We start from the raw sequence: 24,635 nt of genomic DNA, 5'->3' as shown, positions 1-24,635 counted from the left end.
AGCTGGTCAGTTCAATTTAATCGATTACTGACTGACTTACCGATTGATCTCCTGAGGAAGCCCAAAGGGCGAAACGCGTCGAAGGATCAAATTGGACTTCATCACACCCTACTTTTTGGTGGACTTTATACAAAAACGCCTGCATATGCACTTTCGTGCATGAACAAATTGTGAGTGCATTTTTACTGGCAAACTTGTATTTTACCTTAAGATATTGCACCATTTTAGTTTGTTTTTTAGACTTTATACGAAGAACATTAAAGAATTTATCATATTCCATGCTGATTGGTCTCAATCACCTTCTTTAGTTGTGAGTGCAACACATCACCTTTCATTAATATTGAACATAAAATCTACACTATATTGTATTTTTTCTACCTGCACCCCATACATTTTTGGTTCGTTTATATTTCTACACTTTGAGGAAGAGTGTCGTTTGGGCAGCTGCGGTCTTTTTGGGAAGTATTATTTTGTATATTTATTTATTTACTCATTTCACCTTATTTCACTTTACCACAGTAGCACGTATCTTTAGGTTTATTCACGGTAGGGCTGAAACAACGAATCGATAAAATCGATAATAATCGATAACGGAAATCGCTGTCGACAATTTCCGTTATCGATTAATCGAGTGATCGATTCGTTGTTGGCTCCTTTTACTTACCTCCGCGAGCGTTCCCCGCTTCCGTTACACGCTCTGCACTCTCCGCCTTCTTTTAGTTGCGTGACGGATGTGACGCGTTCTGGACGCTTCAAATCCGCTTCACATACACGCTAAGTATTCTTCATGTCTGTGCGAATCGCTCTGTGCGAGTGGCTCCGTTCGCACAGAGCGGTTTGCTCTGTGCGAGTGGCTCCGTTCGCACAGAGCGGTTTGCTCTGTGCGAGTGGCTCCGTTCGCACAGAGCTTTTCGCGGGGGTGGGGTTTCAGGCCAGGGTAGGAGACTGAGTGCAGGGCAGAGTGGGGGTGGGGATGCAGGGCAGGGTGTGAGTGTGGGGGCAGGGCAGGAGACTGGGTGCAGGGCAGAGTGGGGGTGGGGGTGCAGGGCAGAGTGGGAGACTGGGTGCAGGGCAGAGTGGGGGTGTGGATGCAGGGCAGGGTGTGAGTGTGGGTGCAGGGCAGAGTGGGTGCAGGGTGTGAGTGTGGGGGCAGGGCAGACTGTGGGGGCAGGGCAGAGTTGGAGACTGGGTGCAGGGGCACAGTGCTGGGTGCAAAGTGCCAGGGCTGGGTGCAAAGGGCTGGGTGCAAAGTGCCAGGGCTGGGTGCAAAGTGCCAGGGCTGGGTGCAAAGTGCTGGGTGCAAAGTGCCAGGGCTGGGGCAAAGTGCTGAGTGCAAAGTGCCAGGGCTGGGTGCAAAGTGCCGGGTGCAAAGTGCCGGGTGCAAAGTGCTGGGTGCAAAGTGCCAGGGGTGGGGCAAAGTGCTGGGTGCAAAGTGCCAGGGCTGGGTGCAAAGTGCTGAGTGCTGGGTGCAAAGTGCTGGGTGCAAAGTGCTGGGTGCAAAGTGCTGGGTGCAAAGTGCCAGGGCAAAGTTTCTTGAACAGTAATAGTCCACCTCTTTTCAGAATGTTTGGGGTTATTTTGTTTCATAAATATTGTGTTTGGGTTTTTGTACTTTGAAAATATTGTTTTTTTATTACATCATAACAAAATAAGAATGTTAATGTAAATTTTAAGTTGTTTTTTAACATCCAGTTCATTAAATTATTTTAAATAAACAAAAAATTTGCATATTGTTTTTTTTATCCGATTAATCGATTAATCGAAAAAATTATCGGCCAACTAATCGATTATTAAAATAATCGTTAGTTGCAGCCCTAATTCACGGTGTTACACATATTTTTGAAAACTAGACATACCAGGGTATTTCAGATGATGGTACTTTAACTCTTTCCATGTACACATTTTACCACCAGCCATCATCAAATCCCGAACAAAAAGTCAATACAATGTTTACATGAACCATACAAACAATAAAGATAAAACACTATCTTAGATACAATGTCAAAGACCACTGTGACAGAATGACCTGTCATACAGGGCCCCAAGGTACTCAAAGATGGCTTCAGCCTGGCTGCCAAACAGGCAGGAACTCCATTGTGTAAACTGATCCCATTAACAGGATTGCTGCCAGGGGGAGATTCAGTAGCTAAAGGGGATTAAAGGTTGGGTTTTCTACATGTACCTATTTATGTTAATGAAGTTCTGTGGCTATATGAGTATGTTTTACAACAATAAACTGTTCATTCTTCCTGTACTCAATTCAAGGTAGTTGTGTGGACTTATTGGGTACGCATAGCAGGGTTCCAAGGTGTGCATGCTGACACAGGAGGATACTGGGTGATCTCTGGAGGTTACTACAGCTCTCTTGGTGAACCCGAAATAAGACAGACTGCTGGCCTATAATCCACATGCAAATTACATAGTTATTATGCTTACATCCAAACAACACAAATCTGTAACGCTCTCTCTATATAAAAAGTACCGTATTTGCTCGATTTTAAGACGAGGTTTTTTTCAGAGCAAATGCTCTGAAAAATACCCCTCGTTTTATAATCTGGGTCATTTTATAATCAGACCTCAAATAGGTCTGACTACGAGACGACTAAGATCCAGATCCCCCGCAGCTGCAGGGGACCTGGATCCTCCTGTCCCCCCCCGCCCCACTTACCGGTACTACTGAGCCCCCGCTGCTAGCCATGCCTCCTTCTAGCTGCAGCGTAAGTGCGTGGGATCTACACGCTGCCCCGGCTACATGACGGGGAAGTCAGAAGCACCGGAAAGTTTTTTTTTGGGGGGGGGGGCGGGGGAGTGTTAAATGGGGGGCATAAGGCATTTCTGGAGGCAGAGTGCTCTGTGAAATGCCTTTTAACCCCCTTAATGCCACTCTGCCTCCAGAAATGCCTTATAACCCTCTATACACCACTCTGGCTCCTGAAATGCCTTATACCTCCCTATATGCCAATCTGCCCCATAATATGCCTTTAACACCCTAAATGCCAGAGTGGCATATAGGGGTATAAGGCATTTCTGGAGGCAGAGTGGCACATAGGGGGTCAAAAGGCATATCATGGAGCACAGTGCCATTTAGAGGGTTTAAGGCATTTATGGGGCAGAGTGACAAGCCTGGGGCCATGGGCGTAGGAACTGGGGGTGGGACAGATTCCCCCCCAGTAACTCATGGGGGGGGCGATAATGAAGAAATCCCCCCCAGGGCCGTAGGAACCCCCCCAATAGAAATGCCGCAAACCTCGAGGTGCGGCCCGCGTAAGATCGGCAGCCAGGGCAACCGATCTTACGTAGTCCGCACCTCGAGCCCTGCTACCTACCTGTGGGAGGGTCTTCTGTACTGCACAGAGGAAGCGGAACCCAGCAGAGTTCACGTGACATCACATCACATCCTGCTTCCTCTGTGCAGTACCAGAGAACGCAGAGGGAGGCCGCGCCCCCTGCTGAAGTCTGTGAGCGGCATCGAGGAGCTGCAGTGCAAGTAAGGGAGTGGGGAGGGTGTTTGAATCAGTATTGAGAGTATTGAGGGAATTAATCTGTAAATGAATGAGTATATGAATGAGTGTGTGTGTGATAGCATGGATGTGTAAGTGCTGGAACCTAGGCATGATGAGACTGTGATTGCTATTAGCAATCACACTCCTATCATGCCAAGTCAGCTAGCAGCAATCACAGTCCCATCATGCCTAGGTTCCAGCATTTACTGGTTGGATGTGTAAGTGCTGGAACCTAGGCATGATGGGACTGTGATTGCTATTAGCAATCACACTCCTATCATGCCAAGTCAGCCAGTACATGCTGACACCTAGCTAGCTGCCCCCCTTGTGTATTGATGCTGCCAGCAACTTGGGGTCTGCACATCACTTACAGCCACCCTGTACCAGCATGTACTGGCTGCCTGGGTATTATAGGAGTGTGATTGCTGTTAGCAATCACAGTCCCATCATGCCTAGGTTCCAGCACTTACACATCCAACCAGTAAATGCTGGAACCTAGGCATGATGGGACTGTGATTGCTGCTAGCTGACTTGGCATGATAGGAGTGTGATTGCTAAGTCATGCCAAGTCATATTGCTAATTTTTTTTGTGGTGTGTTACCTACTTGTATTAAAAATTTGAGTTTTTATTATTATTTTTAAAGGTGGGGGGTCATTTTCGTTTTCGGACCGTCCAGAATTTTCATTTTGGTGCATCCCTAGAATAAATAGAACTATTTCATTTTTAATTATCCTGAGTCATGAATTTGTAGTCACAAAACTTTCTAGGCCCAGAAATCAGTGAGAGGAAAAGTAAAGGTTTTGTGTCATTTAGTTTATTTTAATCTGCATATTTTATTAAAGGCCATATTTTCTCGCAGTGAAAAATGAGTGCGGCCCGCGCACATATACAATTCTAATGAAGTGGCCCACTGCAGAAAAAACTTGGACACCCCTGGGGTAGACAGTGAGAAGGGGGGGGTAGGGAGAGGGTAGCTAATGTGAAGGGAGCGGTAGGGAGAGGGTAGCTAGTGAGAAGGGGGCGATAGGGAGAGGGTAGCTAGTGATAAGGGAGGGTAGGGAGAGGGTAGCTAGTGAGAAGGGGGTAGGGAGAGGGTAGAAAGTGTGAGAAGGGAGGGGGTAGATAATAAGAAAGTGTGAGAGGGGGGAGAGGGGGTAGATAGTGTGGGAAGGGGGAGAGGGGGTAGATAGTGTGAGAGATGGGGAGAAAGTGGGAATCTGATGGGGATAAATGCTGTCCCCCCCCAGATGTTTAGGGGTTCCTACGCCCATGCCTGGGGCAGATGTGCATAACTGGGGGGCAGGTTGGAAAATAAAATGAATTAAAAACAAAATATTTTTCCCAATCATAGCTTTTATTAAAAAAAAACGTTTACATAGTTAACATGAATTAACATTTTCCTATAGGGTCGTCTTATATTCAGGCTCTCTTTTTTTTTCCTAAATTAATATTCAGATTTTGGGGGGTCGTCTTATAATCGAGCAAATACGGTATATTATATATATATATATATATATATATATATATATATATATATATATACGATGTCAAAAAATAGAGTATTGCAGAGTATGCGGTGATACCTTTTTTATTGGACTAACATAATATTAAAAAGACAAGCTTTCGAGAGTTATCCTCCCTTCATCAGGTCTGAAGCAATACTAATCATCATGATTAGTATTGCTTCAGACCTGATGAAGGGAGGATAACTCTCGAAAGCTTGTCTTTTTAATATTATGTTAGTCCAATAAAAAAGGTATCACCGCATACTCTGCAATACTCTATTTTTTGACATCGTGTCTACTGGACTAATACGGCTTCACCCTTTTACATTATATACACACACACCGTATTTGCTCGATTATAAGACTAGGTTTTTTTCAGAGCAAATGCTCTGAAAAATACCCCTCGTCTTATAATCGGGGTCGTCTTATAATCAGACCTCAAAGTCTGACTATGAGACTACTAAGACCCAGATCCCCCGCAGCTGCAGGGGATCTGGATCCTCCTGTGTCAACCCCCCCCGCCCCACTTACCGGTACTTCAGAGTCCCCGGTGTGCAGCTGTCATGTAGCTGGGGCAGCGTGTAGACTCACGCTGCAGCCGGAAGGAGGCGTGGCTAGCAGCGGGGCTTGTCTGCGTGCATCGCGGGAAACTCTGATCTCTGACAGCCGGGGAAAGTGCGCGATGCACGCAGACAACCCCCGCTGCTAGCCACGCCTCCTTCCGGCTGCAGCGTGAGTCTACACGCTGCCCCAGCTACATGACAGGAGACTCAGAAGTACCGGTAAGTGGGGCGGGGGAGTGTTAAATGGGGGGCATAAGGCATTTCTGGAGGCAGGGTGCTCTGTGAAATGCCTTTTAACCCACTTAATGCCACTCTGCCTCCAGAAATGCCTTTTTAACCCTCTATACGCCACTCTGCCTCCTGAAATGCCTTAAACCTCCCTATATGCCACTCTTCCCCATAATATGCCTTTAAACCCTCTAAGTGCCAGAGTGGCATATAGGGTTAAAAGGCATATCATGGGGCACAGTAGCATATAGGGTTAAAAGGCATATCATGGGGCACAGTGGCATTTAGAGGGTTAAAAGGCATATCATGGGGCACAGTGGCATATAGGGGGTATAAGGCATTTCTGGGGCAGATGTGCATAACTGGGGGGCAGATTGGAAAATAGAAGGAAATAAAACCAAAATATTTTTCTCAATCATAGCTTTTATTAAAAAAATAGTTTAAATGAATTAACATTTACTGGTAAAACTTTTTTCCTATAGGGTCGTCTTATATTCAGGCTTTTTCTTTTTTTTCCTAAAAAGATTTGGGGGGTCGTCTTATAATCGGCAAATACGGTATATATACACATACATACATACAAATACACTCACTGGCCACTTTATTAAGGTAAACCTTCCTAGTACCAGGTTGGACCCCATTTTGCCTTTAGAATTGCCTTAATTCTTCGTGGCATACTTTCTACAATGTGCTGGTAAAATTCCTGAGAGATTTTGGTCCATATGGACATGATGACATGACACAGTTGCTGCAGATTTGTTAGCTGCACATCTATGATGTGATGTTCCACCACATCCCAAAGGTGCTCTATTGGATTGAGATCTTGTGACTGTGGAGGCCATTGGAGTACAGTGAACTCATTATCGTATTCAAGAAACCAGTTTGAGATGATGTGAGCTGCTAAAGTTGCCATCAGAAGATGGGTACAACCTGGTCATGAAGGGATGGACATGGTCAGCAACAATACTCAGTTAGGCTGTCGCATTTAAACAATGCTCAATTGGTACTAAAGGGCCCAAGGTGTGCCAAGAAAATATCCTCCACACCATTATACCACCACCACCTTGTATGAAGGCAGGATGGATCCATGCTTTCATGTTGTTTACACCAAATTCTGAACCTGCCATCTGAATGTCGCAGCTGGAATTAAGACTCATCAGACCAGGCAACGTTCTTCCATTGTCCAATTTTGGTGAGCCTGTGCAAATTGTAGCCTCAGTTTAGCTTAGCGGACAAGAGTGACACCCGGTGTGGTCTTCTGCTGCTGTAGCCCATCTGCGTCAAGGTTCAACGTGTTGTGCCTTCAGATATGGTATTCTGCATACCTTGGTTGTAACAAGTGGTTATTTGAGTTACTGTTGCCTTTCTGTCATCTCGAACCAGTCTGCGCATTCAACATTCTGCCATCAACAAGGCATTTTTGTCCACACAACTGCCGCTCACTGGATATTTTTTTTGGACCATTCTACAAGGATGCCCACGACAAGGAAATAATTCTACCACTGTACAAGTCACTAGTCAGACCACACATGGAATACTGTGTACAGTACTGGGCACCAGTGTACAAGAAAGATAAAGTGGAGCTGGAGAGGGTTCAAAGACGGGCAACCAGAGTAATAAGGGGAATGGGAGGACTACAGTACCCAGAAAGATTATCAGAATTAGGGTTATTTAGTTTGGAAAAAAAGACGGCTTAGGGGGGATTTAATAACTATGTATAAATATATAAGGGGACAGTACAGAGATCACTCCCAGGACCTATTTATACCCAGGACTGTATCTATAACAAGGGGACATCCTCTACGGTTGGAGGAAAGAAGGTTTCTACACCAGCACAGACGGGGGTTCTTTACAGTAAGAGCGGTGAGATTATGGAACTCTCTGCCAGAGGAAGTGGTAATGGTAAACTCAATAAAAGAGTTCAAAAGGAGCCTGGACGTGTTTCTTGAAAGCAATAATATTACAAGTTATGGATATTAGATTAATAGGGACAGAACGTTGATCCAGGGATTTATTCTGATTGCCATATTTGGAGTCGGGAAGGAATTTTCCCCCTGGTATGGGGCAATTGGCATCTGCTTCATAAGGGTTTTTTTGCCTTCCTCTGGATCAACACAGTAGGGACACAATATGTATATAGGTTGAACTTGATGGACTTTGGTCTTTTTTCAACCTTATGAACTATGTTACTATGTTACAGATGGTTGTGTAAGAAAATCCCAGTAGATCAGTAGTTTCTGAAATACTCAGACCAGCCCGCCTGGCACCAACAATCATGCCATGCAGATGGTTGGTTTTAACTTCAGCAAGATGTCTTGACCACATCTATATGCCTACATGCATTTAGTTACTGCCATGTGATTGGTTGATTAACTATTTGTTTTAACAAGCATTTGAACAGGTGTACCTAATAAAGTGGCCAGTGAGTGCATATATTCACAAACAATTCTCGCATGGAAAGAGTTAAAATACTGGCACGTTAAATGCCCATGGGGTTTTAAAAAATGTATGATTTCATAGGCTAAATTAGAATTGGCCGGGTTCAACAATGTCCCAAATAACAAAGGGAAGAGGATGACCACATGTCAAATTTCCAATTTGAAAAATGCACATGTCCCAAATGCGGTCTTTTAGCTCCCAAACAACCCAACAAAGCCATGCATGGGGGCTATCACTGTACTCAGGAGATGCTTCTGAACACATATTATTTGGGTGTTGTTTGACAGTGATATATACAAGGAGCTGTAAATTGCTACCTAATGTCGAATGTGTGTAAAAAACACCACACAGAAAATACTGCTGCAAACATTGATGAAGGTTTGTAAAATGCGTCCATAGAAAGAAATACCCTGGGGTGTCTAGTTTTCAAAAATTTACAGTTTGATTGTGTAAATTGCATTGAAAAATGTTCCAAATATTCTAATTCCAGATTCCAAAACATAAACACTTACTGTTCCACTTGATACCAATTAACCAATCACTCTCTACTAATGTGTTTTGCTTAACGACGGCTTCCTTAAATTGCATGATCGTAGAGGATCCCCCTCTTGATTATATGTGTCCAAAGTCTTTAACGTTCAATTATCTTAATTGGGGACTTTTAACCCCTAATATGCTTGCTAATATTCCTAGTATGAAGTACATCAAAGGAAACAAAACATCAATTTTAATTATTCAAATATAATAAGAATGTAATTGTAAAAACATTACAAATAATTTATAAATAAAATTAAATATATAAATAATATTTTCAAGCATCGTCAATTATACAAAATAAATACAACTCTATATTATAAACAATCAGGATTATTTTTACTGTAATGGTACATACAAAATGTTCTCCCCTCCAATATCTGACTACCTTTTTAATATCTATAAATTGTAAACCAGTAGGATTATTTTCATGAATTTCTGAAAAATGTGCTGTTCATTTATTCTTAATTTTCTAGAGGTTCCTTCCACATATTAAATCCCACAAAGACAAGTTAGAAGGTATATTACTTTTTCTGACTGACATATTACCGTATTTGCTCGAATATAAGACAAGGTTTTTTTCAGAGCAAATGCTCTGAAAAATACCCCTCGTCTTATAATCGGGGTCGTCTTATAATCAGACCTCAAATAGGTCTGACTATGAGACGACTAAGATACAGATCCCCCGCAGCTGCAGGGGACCTGGATCCTCCTGTCTCCCTCCCCCCGCCCCACTTACCGGTGCTTCTGAGTCCCCGGTGTGTAGCCGGGGCAGCGTGTAGATGTCTACGCGATTCGCGTAGACAACTTACGCTGCAGCCGGAAGGAGGTTTGGCTAGCAGCGGGGGCTGTCTGCGTCCATCGCGCAGACCTTCCCCGGCTGTCAGAGATCAGCGGCACCGGCACCAGGAACTCTGATCTCTGACAGTCAGGGACGCAGACAACCCCCGCTGCTAGCCACACCTCCTTCCGGCTGCAGCGTAAGTTCTACACGCTGCCCCGGCTACATGACAGGGGAGTCAGAAGCACCGATAAGTTGGGGGGGGCGGGGGAGTGTTAAATGGGGGGCATAAGGCATTTCTGGAGGCAGAGTGCTCTAGGAAATGCCTTTTAACCCCCTTAATGCCACTTTGCCTCAAGAAATGCCTTTTTAACTCTCTATACGCCACTCTGCCTCCTGAAATGCCTTACACCTCCCTATATGCCACTCTGCTCCATAATATGCCTTTTAACCACCCTAATGCCAGAGTGGCATGTAGGGGTATAAGGCATTTCTGGAGGCAGAGTGGCACATAGGGGGTCAAAAGGCATATCATGGGGCATATATATATATATATATATATATATATATATATATATATACACACACACATACACACACACATACATATACCGTATTTGCTCGATTATAAGACGAGTTTTTTTTCCAAAGCAAATGCTCTGAAATGCGTCTTATATTCGAGGTCGTCTTCTAATCAGACCTCAAATAAAGGTCTGATTACAAGAATAAGACCCAGATCTCTGGCAGCCTCTGCTGCTGCCTGCACTTCCTCTGGGGGCTTCTATGACAGAGCGCCGGCATCACATGACCTTTCAGAGCTCCACCATGGAAGCCCCGGCAGCAGCGGAGGTTGTCTGTGCGCATCCTGCAGCCTGTGAACGTTTGCAGGATGCGCACAGACAACCTCCACCAGCTGCCCTACTAGACACCAGGGAGACTGAAGCACGGGTCACAAGTAGAGGGATGTACTGGTAAATCGGGGGGTTAAGAGTGTCATGGGGGCGGGGTTCAATGGTTTTCTGGAGGCAGAGTGGCATATAGGGGGTTAAAAGGCATGTCAGGGAGGCAGAGTGGCATATAGGGGGTATAAGGCATATCTGGCGGCAAAGTGGCATATCACATATACAAATTTTTTCCGATAGGGTAGTCTTATATTCAGTCTCTTTTTTTCCTAAATTGATATTCAAATTTTGGGGGGGTTGTCTTATAATTGAGCAAATACGGTATGTATTTATGTATATATACACCGTATTGGCTCGAATATAGGCATTAGCCTATATTACCTACACATTAGCGGAATGGTAAAACAGTATTTTATCTAATACACAGGAATACATTTTTGGTATCTATTATGCAGTTAGTCAGCATAGATTATATACAAACAGAAATATGGAAAGCCAAAAGGCAATTTATAGATATTCCCCTCTGCTCCCCAGATATGCAACTCTGCCCCCCAGATATGCTTTATGCCCCCTAGAGATGCTAATCTGCACCCCCAGATATGCTTTATGCCCCCAATAAATACCACTCTGCCCCCCTGAAGGTTATGTCACGCCAGTGCTCCTCCATAGAAGTTCCGACGGAAGTGCTGGCAGCAGAGGTTGTCTATGTGCATCGCGCAGACGTCCACCGGCTGCCGGAGAGTAGGATCCAGGTTCCCTGCAGCGAGGCTAAATGAAGAAGAAAAAAAAACACCCACCCGACGCCTGGAACTGCATGTCCCGGGCATCAGGCGATGCAAATTGCACATCCCTGCGCTAAACCCCGATTACAGGCCACAGTCATAAATTCAGTTACCTTTTTATTTCTAAATGTTTTACTAATCTACAAGCCTGATATTTACCACAATAAAAGACACATTGTTTGACAAAATGTTGTTGGTGATTATATTCCTTTATATAACTTAACTAATTTTTGTATAAGAATGTTCTTCAATTTCTTATCTCTACATAAAATTGGCCAATGGTTCCGTAATTAATTTTCTCACCTGTTTATCCAAAGATTATTGATATAGCCTTCCTTTTATCTCGATCTCTTACTTCAGATGTTACTAGTTTGTCTCTTGGTTTCTGATCTATTTCCCAAATGGTCTTGTCCATTTTCTATTCGATATAATCTTTTTCCATTTTAACCCCTCTACTCTCCTATGGTGGCCCCCACCTCACTCACACTACCAGACCTGATGAGAGGAAGAGTGGTGGGGTAGGCTTCCTACTTCCCCTATTTGTGCTTTTAAACCTATTTCCTCTGCTCCACCACTCTCATTCTCCTCACTTGAAGTCCATGCTATCCTGTTATTTAATCCCATCTCCCTACGCATTGCTATTATATACCGTCACCCTGGCCCAGCTAACATTTTTCTTGACTTCTCCTCCTCATGGCCTCCTCTCTTTCTTTCCTCTGATGTTCCTTCTGTCATCTTTGGGGACTTCAACATCCCAGTTGACACCTCTTTGATTCCCATGGCTTTGAAATGTCTTTCTATTACCTCCTCTTTTGATCTTACAAAACATATTAACTCTCCTAATCACGATGATGGTCAAATCCTGGACCTTATTTTTTCTAGCATGTGCTGTCTGACTATTTTCTCTAATTCCCACTTCCCCCAATCCCTTCCCATTTTACTCAGTCTCTTCCATCCACTCTTGCCCCTACTCTACATCCTTCAAGAATGCTGCCATTACTTCAATCTTGAAAAAGCCTTGGACCCGGCTGATCTGTCTATTTACCGTCCCATCTCTCTACTTCCTCTAGCCTTCAAGCTTCTTGAAATAATTGTTTATACCCAACTAAGTTTTTTGATTCCAACTCCTTGACACTCTACTGAGACCGCCCTTACTAAAGTTACTGATGACCTACTCACTGCTAAATCCAAGGGCTACTACTCCATGTTAATTCTACTGGACCTTTCTGCCGCTTTCGACTCTGTAAAACTCTTCATCATCTTGGTCTCCATGACATTGCTCTCTCCTGGTTTACTTCCTACCTCTCTGATTGTACCTTCAGCGTCTCCAGTAACACTTCCCCTCCTAATCTCAGTCGGGGTACCCCAAGGCTCAGTTCTAGGAACCCTTCTGTTCTCTCTTTTACACCTGTCCCGGTCGCCCTCTTTCATGTAACTGTCTGTCTCGCATCTGTCTCTACCTGGATGTCTGCACGTTTCCTGAAACAATCTCAATCTCTCATCTTCCCTCCCTCCCTCCCTCCAATGGTAAGATCCCCTCATCAGTTTCCCTTAATATTAATGGTGCTATCATCTCCCTGTCTCCTAATGCTCGCTGTCTTGGTGTCACCCTTGACTCTGACCTCTCATTCACCCCCCACATTCAGTCTGTCTCTAAAAACTGCCATCTCTATCTCAAAAACATTGCCCGCATCCGTCCCTTCCTAACACAGGATGCCACTAAGGCTTTTGTCCATGCCCTCATTATCTCCAGCCTTGTAACCCTGTCTTAGCTGGTCTCCCTCTTGCCCGTCTCAACCCTTTACATTCCACCATTAATGCTGCTGCCAGACTTATCTCCCTCTCCCATCACTTAACTAACACCTCTCCCCTCTGTCGATCTCTTCACTGGCTGCTTGTGAGCTTCAGGATTCCTTTCAAAATCCTGACTCTTACTGTCAAAGCCCTTCACAGCAGTTCCCTACCTACCGTATTTGCCCAAATATAAGCCGCACTTTCCCCTTAAAGGCTTAAAGTGGGGGTGCGGCCTATATTCGGGGTCTAGCGCAGGAATGGGCAATTCGTATCGCCCGACGCCCGGGACATGCAGTTCCGGCGCCGGGCAGGCAGCAGGGTTAGGATACAGATCCCCTGCAGGGCTGCAGGGGACCTGCATCCCACTCTCCGATACGCTGAGACAGCCTCCCCTGCCAGCACTTCCCACGGGTGCTTTTACTTATTGTGCAATACACCCTAACTCCTTCTAGATTGTAAGCATGTTATGTCCTGTCTACCCTTTGTACAGTGCTACGGAATTTAATGGCACTATATAAAACAATAAATAATAATTTCTTCACTTAAATGGTGTTGCTGTAACACCTCGATGTTGAGGCATTCAGCAACACCGAGATCGGCATCAAGGGCCCTGGGAGCCGAGTTAAGGAACCGATCTTTTAAAAAAAATAAACAAGTTTCTAAGTGGGTCTCTCAAGACCCTCCTTATAACTGAGAACAGAATGTGATTAGTATAATATATATATAAAAAAACAACTATAAAATTATAAAATGTGGTAATGAAGTGATGTCATCATCAGGGGAACCATCCAGTTCCAACAAACTAACCAAAATGAAAAAAAAGCGCACTTCACAAATGTGGCCTTTTAGCCCCAAACAACCAGACAAACCTATGCACGGGTGGTATCACTGTACTCAAGAGATGTTGCTCATATATACCAGGAGCTGTAAATTTACACCTGAAGTACAATGTGTGGGGGGAAGAAAAACCAAAAAAATACAACCACTTCTAAGATGTCCCAAATAGGACATGGTGGCAGAAGGACCATATGTCAAAGTTCCAAGTTAAAAAATGTGCATTGCCCAAATGTGGCCTTTTACCTCCCAAACAACCCCGACAAACCTATGCATTGGTGGTGTCACTGTACTTAAGAGGTGTTGCTGAACACAAATTTGGGGTGTTGTTTGGCAGTGACATATACCAGGAGCTATAAATTCATACCTGAAGTACAATTTGTGTGAAGAAGAAAAAAAAAGTTACTAACACAAACTTTGGGAAAGGCTGGTGATAGAATCTCATGCATGGAAAGGGTTAAAATACCAGCATTTGAAATAACCCGGGGTGTCTAGTTTTCAAAAATATATGGTTTGATAGGGTAAATTGACTTAGCCAGCTTCAAAGATGGCCCGCTTAGGACATGGAGGCAGTAGGACCAGACATCAAAGTTCAAATTTGAAAAATGCACACTTCCAAAATGTGGCATTTTACCTCCCAAACAACCTGACAAACCCACGCATGGGTGGTATCGCTGTACTAAGGAGATATTTCTGAACACATATTGTTGTGTGACTGTGACATATACCAGGAGCTGTAAATTCACACCTGAAGTACAATTTGTGTGATAAAAAACAGAAACTAAATTACTACCACAGAGATTGGCAGTAGAATACACTCTGTGGATAGAGATGGAGAAGATAGTGATTAAATTATGTTCTTACTTTTACGTCTATTACATTAGAATGATTACAATGTATATTTTAGTTGTTTACTTCATAATAGGAATATTTATTATTATTATATGTCTAAAGGTATATTAGGGGTTAAAAGTCCCCTATTAAGTTGATTGGATGTTAAAGACTTTCGACACATATAAGGAGGAGAGGGATCCTCTCCTTTAAAGAAGCTGTTGTTAAGTGAAACGCATAGTGATTGGTAACTTGCTATCACGTGTGATGCTACGTGGTTAAGTGTTTACGTTTTGGAATATCAGCTTACCTCAAGGTTTACCTCGAATCGGGAGTTTGGATAACCAATAGTGGAACCCTGCAGACAGATAGACGAGGAACCAGCCTGATTATAACAACATTCCATATAGGTATACAATATATTTCTTTGTGTACACATCTCCTGGCACATTTTGGTGTGCTAATTCAATTATATTGTTTTCACTCATATCAATATTATTTGCTAACTGTCAGGACTACCCGTACAATGGCACTTACCGCAGGAGTTATTCTGCCCAGTCCCCTGATACAAAGGGAGAAGCCCCAAGTAACAGAGAACCAGGACTTAGAGGATCCCCACAGTAAGGAGGCCTAGTACGGGCAGGCAGATATAGGTACTGAGTAGACAGGTGAAGGAATCTCCGGACGAGCCAAAACTGGTACACAGAGCAGGTAGTCGCACAAGCCAGGATCCGAGACACGGAGCGGGTAGTCAGACGAGCCAAACTGGTACACGGAGCAGGTAGTCAAACAAGCCAGGAGTCGAGACACAGAGAGGGTAGTCAGACGAGCCAAACTGGTACACAAATCACCGAGCAGAGGTACAGAAATGCAATCCAAAAGAGTAAACAGGCAGACAGTGGGTCAAAATAACGAAGATCAGGAGTTCAGCAAAATACGAGGTTTAGGACCACAACAGGGTACAGGAGAAACGGATTTCCGTCTTTTTAAAGCCGGCGCCAACCTAAAACCCCGCCTCCGAGCTGACATCACGGCCGAGCCCTCAGCCGTCCATCACCACCCCGATGCCAGCCACGCGGCATAGCTGCGCCCCCAGAGTTCCTGCAGTAGCCGCCAGAAGAGGAGGTAAGTATGGAGGCCGGGGAGACCTCAGACTCAATCCCTTGAGTTCCGTAATATCCGCCGCCGGCAACGGAGTCCCGGGGAGGGAACTCGAACTCCCGGTTACCGCGGATGGTAGCCCGTCCACCGTTACCGGGAACCGAGGGGTCGAGAACCCGACGTCCGCGAGCGGCGATCCACCCGCCGGAGCCGGGTGCCGGGTTATCGGGCGCCCGACATCTGCGAGCGGCAGTCCCCCCGCCAACGCCGGGAGTCGGATCAGTGACACTTACCAGTTTATATACAGTATATCTGTATATTCCCTGTGCACAAAGCATGGTCCACTCAAGTGGCCTGCACAGAGCCCTGAACTTAATCCCAAGGAACATCTTCAAAATCTATTTGCAAGCCAGAAATTCTTGTCATCAGACATCAGCGCCTAATCTCACAAATGCTCTTTTGGCTGGATCGGCACACATTCCCACAGACACATTCCAAAATATATGCTGTGCAAGAAATACATTTTAACATTGAAATGTATTTGTTAAAAACGCAATAAAATAAATTTTCCGTGAACTTTGGCAGACATCAGTGAAGAAATGGCTGGCTGAAAACTGTCAAAACTACCCTAGTTGAACACCTTAACTTGTCTGCTGTTCATAAATATATACTTTTATGGGGTAATTTACAGTGGGGGGCTTCCAAAATCTCCCAAATGGGATATGGGCCCAGTAAACCAATTTCTGAAAATTCCAAATGTGAAAACTAAAATGCGCATGTTCCAGTTTTGCCCTCATAGCTTCCTCAAAGAATGCATGAACCATGCATGTGAGGCCTTGTTGGAACCAGGGGATGTTGGTGAACACAATTTGGTGTTGTTTTCAGCAGTTGCACATATTCTATACAAAATATAATATAAAATCTAAAGCAGCATTGCAACATTTGCAAAAAAAACCCCCAAAAATATAAAAATACCTAAAAATTTGGCAGCAATTGGCGATAAAATCCCGGTTTGAAAAGTGTCAAAATGACCCTAGTTGTACAACTTGACTTATCTACTGTTCATAAACATATAATTTTTGGGGGATAATCAGTATCTGTGACAACTATTGCAGTTATTAGACTACCATGCCAAATTTGAAAAAAATTACATTTCAAAAACGTGATGCATGCCTTGCAATATTTGCCCTATACTGGTCAAACTAGATGAAAATCCTGGCCATGTTGGGTGGTTTCCAAATCAGGACAAGTTAATGAATATATTTTGGATAATTTTTTCCCATTAGTTCAATATGTGTACAATTTGTATGTATACAAAACTGTAAAAAAATTCGGTTTTTTCATTTTTTCCCCACTTTTTCCAGTTTATTTCAAACAAAAAAATGTACTACCCAGCTTAATATGGTTTCAAATGAAAGCCCTACTTGTGCTGAAAAAAACAATATATGATTTGTGTGGGTGTACTAATTGATAAGAGAGAAATTACAGTTGAAGAAAGACACAAAAACACAAAAACGGCTCCGGTCCTTTAGCGACACCTTAGTATCAAAGGGTGCCAATACAGTACTTGACATAAACAATGTAAAACAGTATTTGCTACTATTTGTTACTTTTCCATGTTTTTTCAGCTACTTTGTTCAGCTTTACACAGTTTTTTTTTTACACCACCTTCTTCATTGACTTACCAGAGCTACCACCCACTATATGCTGTGGGTTATATGGGTTCCTGGTCCTGCCATAAACTTTGTTGCTGGACTCATACCACATGCAGAGCTCACTACAGTTCGTGACACCCAGGGGGATTGCTCCAGCTCTCTTCAGTCGTGACACAACAGCTGCATCTGTTTGAGAGCGAACCAAACGTCTTGACAGAAGTCCAGAACTCTGTGGCATACCTAGTTACATAGAAGGCATGTTTGGTGTTATGTTTTAAACATATTATCATATAAATGTGTGTTAGCATACTGCTCACCTTTCAAAGCAAAAGCTTCCTTAACAGTAAATGGAATACCAAGTAGTGGGTATTTGTCTCTGAGAGTTTCATTATCCATTGTGCCTGAGGATACCAGGTCATCAACAATCTGAGCCTCATTAAGGGCTTCAGCAAACCTGTCACAGACCATTGCATTGAGAACTGGATTCACCTGCTGGATTCTGGAGATAAATGACTGAACCAAGACAGTGCTACGGAGCTGGAGAGGAATAACAAAACAAGAAGAATTGCATCACTTTCAGAATATTAGAGGCTATCAGAGACTTCATTGACCTATTGCTCAGTTCTCTATCAAGTGAGGGAAACCCATTTATCTACCATTAACTTACCGTATTGGCTCAAATATAGGCCGCACTTTTTCCCCCCACCAAGTCTTTAAAGTGGGGGTGCAGCCTATATTCGGGGTCTAGCGCCCGATGCCCGGGACATGCGGTTCCGGGCGCCGGGCAGGCAGCAGGGTTAGGATACAGATCCCCCGCAGCAGTGCAGGGGACCCGTATCCTACTCTCGGATGTGCTCAGACAGCCTCAACTGCCAGCACTTTCCAAGGGGGGAGTGCCGGCACGGGAGATTGTCTAAGCGCATCGCGCAGACGTTCACTGGCTGTAGCGATGCGCGCGTAAACAACCTCCGCTGCCGGTACGTCTGCACGATGTGCTTTAACAATCTCTCTTGCCGGGAATTCCCACGAGGGGAGTCCCGGCAAGGGAGAGTGTTAAAGCACATCGTGCAGACATGCCGGCAGCGGAGGTTGTTTACGCGCATCGCCGCAGCCAGCGAACGTCCGCACGATGCGTTTTATCTCTGCCCCCAAGACTTACCAGAGCAGACTCCCGGGTGTCTTGTGGGGCCGGCGGGGGACATCTACACAATAAGCGTATACAACTTCCGGTGCCGGCACATCCGCTGAGTGCCGGCACCAGAAGTTGTATTGCGTAGATGTCCCCCGCCGGCCCCGCAAGACACCCGAGAGTCTGCTCTGGTAAGTGGCAGCATATCTCGGGGGGGGAGGAGGACAGTGGCAGCATATCTCGGGGGGGGGGACAGTGGCAGCATATCTTTGTCCACCCCCCCCAGCTAATCAAAGTGCAGAAGATGTGTTTAGCTGAACACTTCTTCATACATGGGAACTCCTCAGGTCAACACCCGAATCCTCCGGGTCGTGGGGTCATGACTCGCCACCCCCCACCATTTTCCCTTTAAATGGTGGTGTTTCCCATGATGTAAGGGGGAACGCCCACTGACATCAGCAGGAATGCCCCCGATGTCAGTGGAACTACCCCATTGGCTTGGTAAACACAGCATGCAGGAGTCTGTTCAGACCTTACATAGTTCATAAGGTCGAAAAGAGACCTACGTTCATCCATTCTACCTAACCTTCCTATTCTTGGTGTACATGTGTGGGAATTTCATGCATTCCAAGTTGGAAGATGAGATTAATGCTAGCAAACAGAACAGAGAATTGAAATTCAAAGTTAACGAGACAGATTTGATTGGTGAGGTGAAGATGAGAGTATATAAACAAAGCATGCATTTGTAGCATAGGATGTAAATGTGGTTTTCCTCCAGAGACTCTAAGCAGTACAAGGACACCTTAGACCAGCAATGGCGAACCTATGGCACAGGTGCTACAACAGGCAAGCAAAGTCTTCAGTTGTGGCACGAGGCCAGGTTGCCGACGTTCAGGGCTGGTGTTTGGGGTGTGCGAGCTGTGCGGACGCACAGATCGCCATAGCAGCAGGGGCGCCAGGTGGCCGTCCTATCACAAAGGCCAGGGCCACGCCTAGGCGGGTTCACATATTCTATGTCTTTATGCTTAAAAAACAATTTATATGGGTGACTTGATGCACACTGTTGTGTATAGTAATATTGTAGCGAAATATAACTTCCTTTCCATGTTTAACCCCTTAATGATAAGACTCTTTTTCTTAGTACAATTTGAGACAAAGGCTCTTAATTTTCAGTGTTGCTGTTTAGCTGTAATTTTCTTCTCTCTCATTGTGTGCACCCACACACATTATATATTGTTTTGTTTTTTCAGGACAGGCAGGGCTTTCTTTAGATACCATTTTTTTATCATATCTATCATAAAAGATAGATACAAACCAGACATGCACACAACCTGACCCCATTAGAGTTGTGAATACCTCCTGACACCTCCTTTTATGACTCCAATCCACCTCTGATTTTAACACTATTGACTGATCAAAGAACTTTGTCTTGTCTTAGACATTTTGATGCTATCTGCTTCCCAATTGTAACCATGCTATTTGACTGATACTTAAAGAGAGGTTTTTCACATTATTGTGCAACATGCCTGATGAAGGGACCTGAGAGGTCTTGAAAGCTTGCAATATATATATACTCAGTTAGCCAAATAAAGGTATCATTCAAACTCCACTTGTCTCCTGCATATCTATCATATCATCTAAGGACATTTTCTCACTTTTATTTGAAAAATCTTTTTACTCATCTGCAAAAACTAATGAAAAAACCTGCTAAATAGATTTTACTATTTGTTCTGAGCCAACCAATGCAATTTACCTAATCAAACCATATATTTTTGAAAACTAGACCCCAGGGTATTTCAAATGCTGGTATTTTAAGCCTTTCCATGCACTAAATCAGCCTTTGTCAAACTTTATGGTAGTATTTTTTGTCCACACAGACATTGTAGTTCAGATGTGAATTTACTGCTCCTGGTATGTGTCACTGTCAAACCCCAATATGTGTTCAGCAACATCTCCTGAGCACAGTGATACCCCACATGCATGTGGGTTATTTAGGAGATAAAAGGCCACCTTTGTGAGGTGTGCATTTTTTGCCATTTGGACATCTGGTCAGCCTGTGCCCATGTCCCATATTTGATTAACCCTATCAAATCTTTTGGTTTTTTTTTTAAACTAGGCACGCCATGGGCATTTAAAATGCCAATATTTAAACTTTTTGTTAAGATATAGCACTAATTGTAGGACTTGCTCATAAAAAACTTTTTGTATTATATAGATATATATTTTCCGTATTGGCGCCTAGGTGTTTGTGAGCCAAACCGGTGGCCGAAACACATATTCGGCAAAAAGCCGCAATTTAAAAAAAACAAAAAACGGCCGAAAATAATCCCCGCAGGGGCCGCACTGCTTGGCTGTGCGTTGCTTTTAATGTGCAACCAGCGTCTCTTGTGGTGGAGTGGCCACAGGAAGCAGGAAACCAGAGGAGTCACATGACTGCTCTGTTCCTCCTCCCAGTTGGCGGGACAAGAGACGTTCGTGCAGAGAGACAGAGATAGAAGCAGCAGGGCCCCTATGGAAGTCTGCGAGTGAGAGATCTGCAGTGCAGGTAAGGGGGTGAAGGAGGGTGCATGAGTGAGTATATGAATGAGTGTGTGTGTGATAGCATGGTTGTGTAAGTGGGGGGAGGAGCATGGCACATGGGGCTCTAAGTGATGTGCAGCATCAATACACAAGGGGGGGGCAGCAAGCCAGGTTTCAGCATGTACTCCTATCATGCCAAGTCAGCCAGTACATGCTGGAACCTGGGTATGTCTGGGCAGGACTGTGATTGGTGTTAACAATCAATAACTCGAGATTGAGTGCTGGGGCAAAGTGTGAGACTGAGTGCTGGTGCAAAGTGTGAGTGCTGGGCAAAGTGTGGGTGCAGGGCAAAGTGCTAGAGCAAAGTGTGGGTGCAGGGCAAAGTGCTGGGGCAAAGTATGAGTGCTGGGGCAAAGTGTGAGACTGAGTGCTGGGGCAAAGTGTGGGTGCAGGGCAAAGTGCGAGTGCTGGGGCAAAGTGTGAGACTGAGTGCTGGGGCAAAGTGCAGGGGCAAAGTGTGGGTGCAGGGGCAAAAAAAGTCCCGGCTCCTAACTTTTTTAGCTGGCTCCTAGATTTATAACAAATTTGTCAAGCCCTGGGCTAGATTATAGTCCGCACCCTAAAAGTTTGGTGCTATTTGAAAGAAAGATTTATTTTTAAACAAAAAATACAGATTAGTGTAATGGTAAACCAGTATTTTATATAATACAAAGGAATACATGTATTTTAACATGGTCCCCTCTTAATTCATAATGCACCTTACTTATAGATATTCCCCTCTGCCCTCCAGATATGCTTTATGCCCCCTAGAAATGCCAATCTGCCCCCAGATATGCTTTATGCCCCCCTGAAATGCTACTTTGCTCCCTAGATATGCCCCCCCAATTTACCAATGCACCCCCAGACTCCCTGGTGTCTATGGCTTCCGGCTGCAGCGATGCGCGCAGACAACCTCCACTGCCGGCACTTCTGCCGGGGCTTCTATGGCCCCGGAGGAAGTGCCGGCAACGGAGGCTGTCTACGCGCATCACGCAGACGTCCACCGGCTGCCGGATAGTAGGATCCAGGTCTCGCTTACCCGCAACAGGGCTAAATGAAAGGAAAAAAAAAACAAAACAAAAAAAAACACACCTGCCCGGCGATACGAATCTTATATCTTATACAAATATTAATTCACATGTAAATTATTTTTTCAGATTTAATAAAAACTGATTGAGAAAAATTAATTTTTGTTTTTAATTTCCTTTAATTTGCCAACCTGCTCCCCAGTTATGCCTTATACCTCCTTATATGCCACTCTGCCCCTAGAAATGCCTTATACCCCCTATATGGCACTCTGCCTCCCTGATATGCCACTCTGCCGCCATTAATGCCTCTTGACCCCCTATTTGCCACTCTGCCCCCCCCAGATATGCCTTGTACCCCTATATACCACTCTTCCTCCCTGATATTCCTTTTAACCCCACATGTGCCGCTCTGCCTCCCTGATATTCCTTTCAACTCCTATATGCCAGTCTGCCTCATTGATATTCCCTTTAATCCCCTATATGCCACTCTGCCTCCTTGATATTCTTTTTTAACCCTCTATATGCCACTCTGCCTCCAGAAAGCCCTTATACCCCCACCTATATGCCACTCTTACCCTCCCACAATTTACCAGTGCATCCCTAGACTTCTCCCCGTGCTTCAGATTCCTTGGTGTGTAGTGTGGCAGCCGATGAAGGTCTGCGCAAGCTTTCTTTTGATACCATAGTTAATTTTTTAGTCTAACATTTACTATGCGTAAACTAGGGAAAAATAGAATAAAAAACATTTTCTTATGTAAATCCTCGCTAAATTAGTTACAGTGACAGAACAATTCAGGTTTCTTGATTTTGGAAATGCCTCAGTTATATAGAGTTTCCATACATTTCAAATAGTTATGGGGCACATATTATAAGGTGTGCATTGCTGTTTCAAAACTGATGTTTTTTACATTTAGTATGCTGGTATTATTAGTGTTTGTTTGAGGTTATTTCTGCCCAAGGAGGTTCAACCTGTTATTAAATCCAAATTTGGGCTCAAATGTGCATAACTGGGGGGGGGCAGGTTGGGAAATAAAAACAAGAAATGCATTTTTATGAAAGTTTTTTTTATTCTGCTGTTTGTTTTTAACATCCTACGTTACTTTATTAAATTATTTGAAATAAATGAAAAATTTGCTTCCTTAACCCCTTTGCGACTATATGGACGTACCGTGACGTCCGTGATGTAGGGAAATACAACAGCATGTACTTTAATATGTATGAATAGCACTTGAGCTGTAGATGGAGCTGCGCAGTTCTGATTATTGTCTGTATTTGCCAGTAAAGTTTTTGGTACATTTACAGGAAGGAAGTCGTGTCCTGCCTTCATTCCTTTTCTTTTGTCTTTGAGAAAAGTAAGGTCAGAGGCCCCTTTGGACGTACAGTTATAGCCAATAGAAAATACAATGGCATGGTCTAAAGTAGGGCTGCAACAAATGATTATTTTCATAATCGATTAGTTGACCGATTATTTTTTCGATTAATTGATTAATCTGACAAAAAATATATAAATTTTTCATTTATTTAAAATCATTTATTAAAGTAACGTAGGATGTAAAAAACAAACAGCAGAATAAAAAAACTTTGAAAATGCATTTCTTGTTTTTATTTCCCAACCTGCCCCCCCAGTTATGCACATTTGAGCCCAGGCTTGCCACACTGCCTCCCAGATATGCCACACTGCCCTCCCAGACATGCCACACTGCCCTCCCCACATATGCCTTATATACCCTATCTGCCTTATATCCCCAGATATGTCACTCCGTCCTTCCAAGGTATGCTGTATACCCCCTGATATGCCATAGTGCAGGGGTGTCCAAGTTTTTTCTGCAAGTTTTTTCTTCCACTGGGCCAAAGCGGGGACTCCTTTATCAAACCATTTCCTCAGAATCAGTAGTCTCCCTAAGAAGAAAATTTTTCTAAAAAGTTTGTTTAGCCTGCCAAACTGTTCCACATCGCCTAAGATCACAACCTTTGGATCCATTTCAGCATTACAACAAGAATATATCATCCCAAAATGTTCTAATTCTATAACATTCCCACCATAAGTGCAATAGACCCACATCTGGGGCAATCTGAATTCTCCCTACATTTGATCTTCCATAACTGGTGCGGGGAATAATATAAACGATAAATAATTTTAAGTTGTGTAAATTGGTATTGTTTATTTGCAGTGCAACACCCTGTGTTATTAAGCATATGGTTCCAAGAGGCCTCATCAATAACACCATTCTCTTCTTCCCATTTCCTTTTGATCTTGCCTCTGAACCCTATATCCATTTCTGTTAACAGTGTTTTATAAATAATATTAAGTGTCTTCTTCCCTGTCAATCTTGCCTGCAAGAATTCAAAAAGCTCATGTGTCTCAACCTCAAAAATCTTCTTATTTTCCGTGCAATTATATGCGTGAACTAATTGATTATACCAGAATTTATGTCCGTTTTCCAACCCGTGTTCAGATTTGAGCTC

The 24,635-nt window shown here is 43.8% G+C and overlaps 1 protein-coding gene across 1 annotated transcript in view; it reads right to left on the bottom strand.

Moving 5' to 3' along the window:
- Positions 1 to 23,372, bottom strand: part of LOC149287647 (fatty-acid amide hydrolase 2-like) — a gene marked incomplete at its 3' end in the record, with an annotated part of 171,351 nt that extends 147,979 nt beyond the window's left edge. Inside the window, exons 1-5 of the mRNA XM_089492661.1 lie at positions 23,338 to 23,372; positions 22,070 to 22,191; positions 19,169 to 19,233; positions 17,771 to 17,990; positions 17,484 to 17,693 (exon numbers count right to left, since the gene is read on the bottom strand). Coding sequence (XP_089348787.1) covers positions 17,484 to 17,693; positions 17,771 to 17,990; positions 19,169 to 19,233; positions 22,070 to 22,191; positions 23,338 to 23,372 — 652 coding nt within the window. The remainder of the gene's footprint in view (positions 1 to 17,483; positions 17,694 to 17,770; positions 17,991 to 19,168; positions 19,234 to 22,069; positions 22,192 to 23,337) is intronic.
- Positions 23,373 to 24,635: the final 1,263 nt, after the last annotated feature.

This window comes from Sceloporus occidentalis, unplaced genomic scaffold, assembly GCF_023333645.1.
Source record: "Sceloporus occidentalis isolate IW3139 unplaced genomic scaffold, rSceOcc1.0.p SCAF_58, whole genome shotgun sequence".
Classification (NCBI taxonomy): Eukaryota; Metazoa; Chordata; class Lepidosauria; order Squamata; family Phrynosomatidae; genus Sceloporus; species Sceloporus occidentalis.
This window is presented reverse-complemented; position numbering and strand designations above follow the sequence as displayed.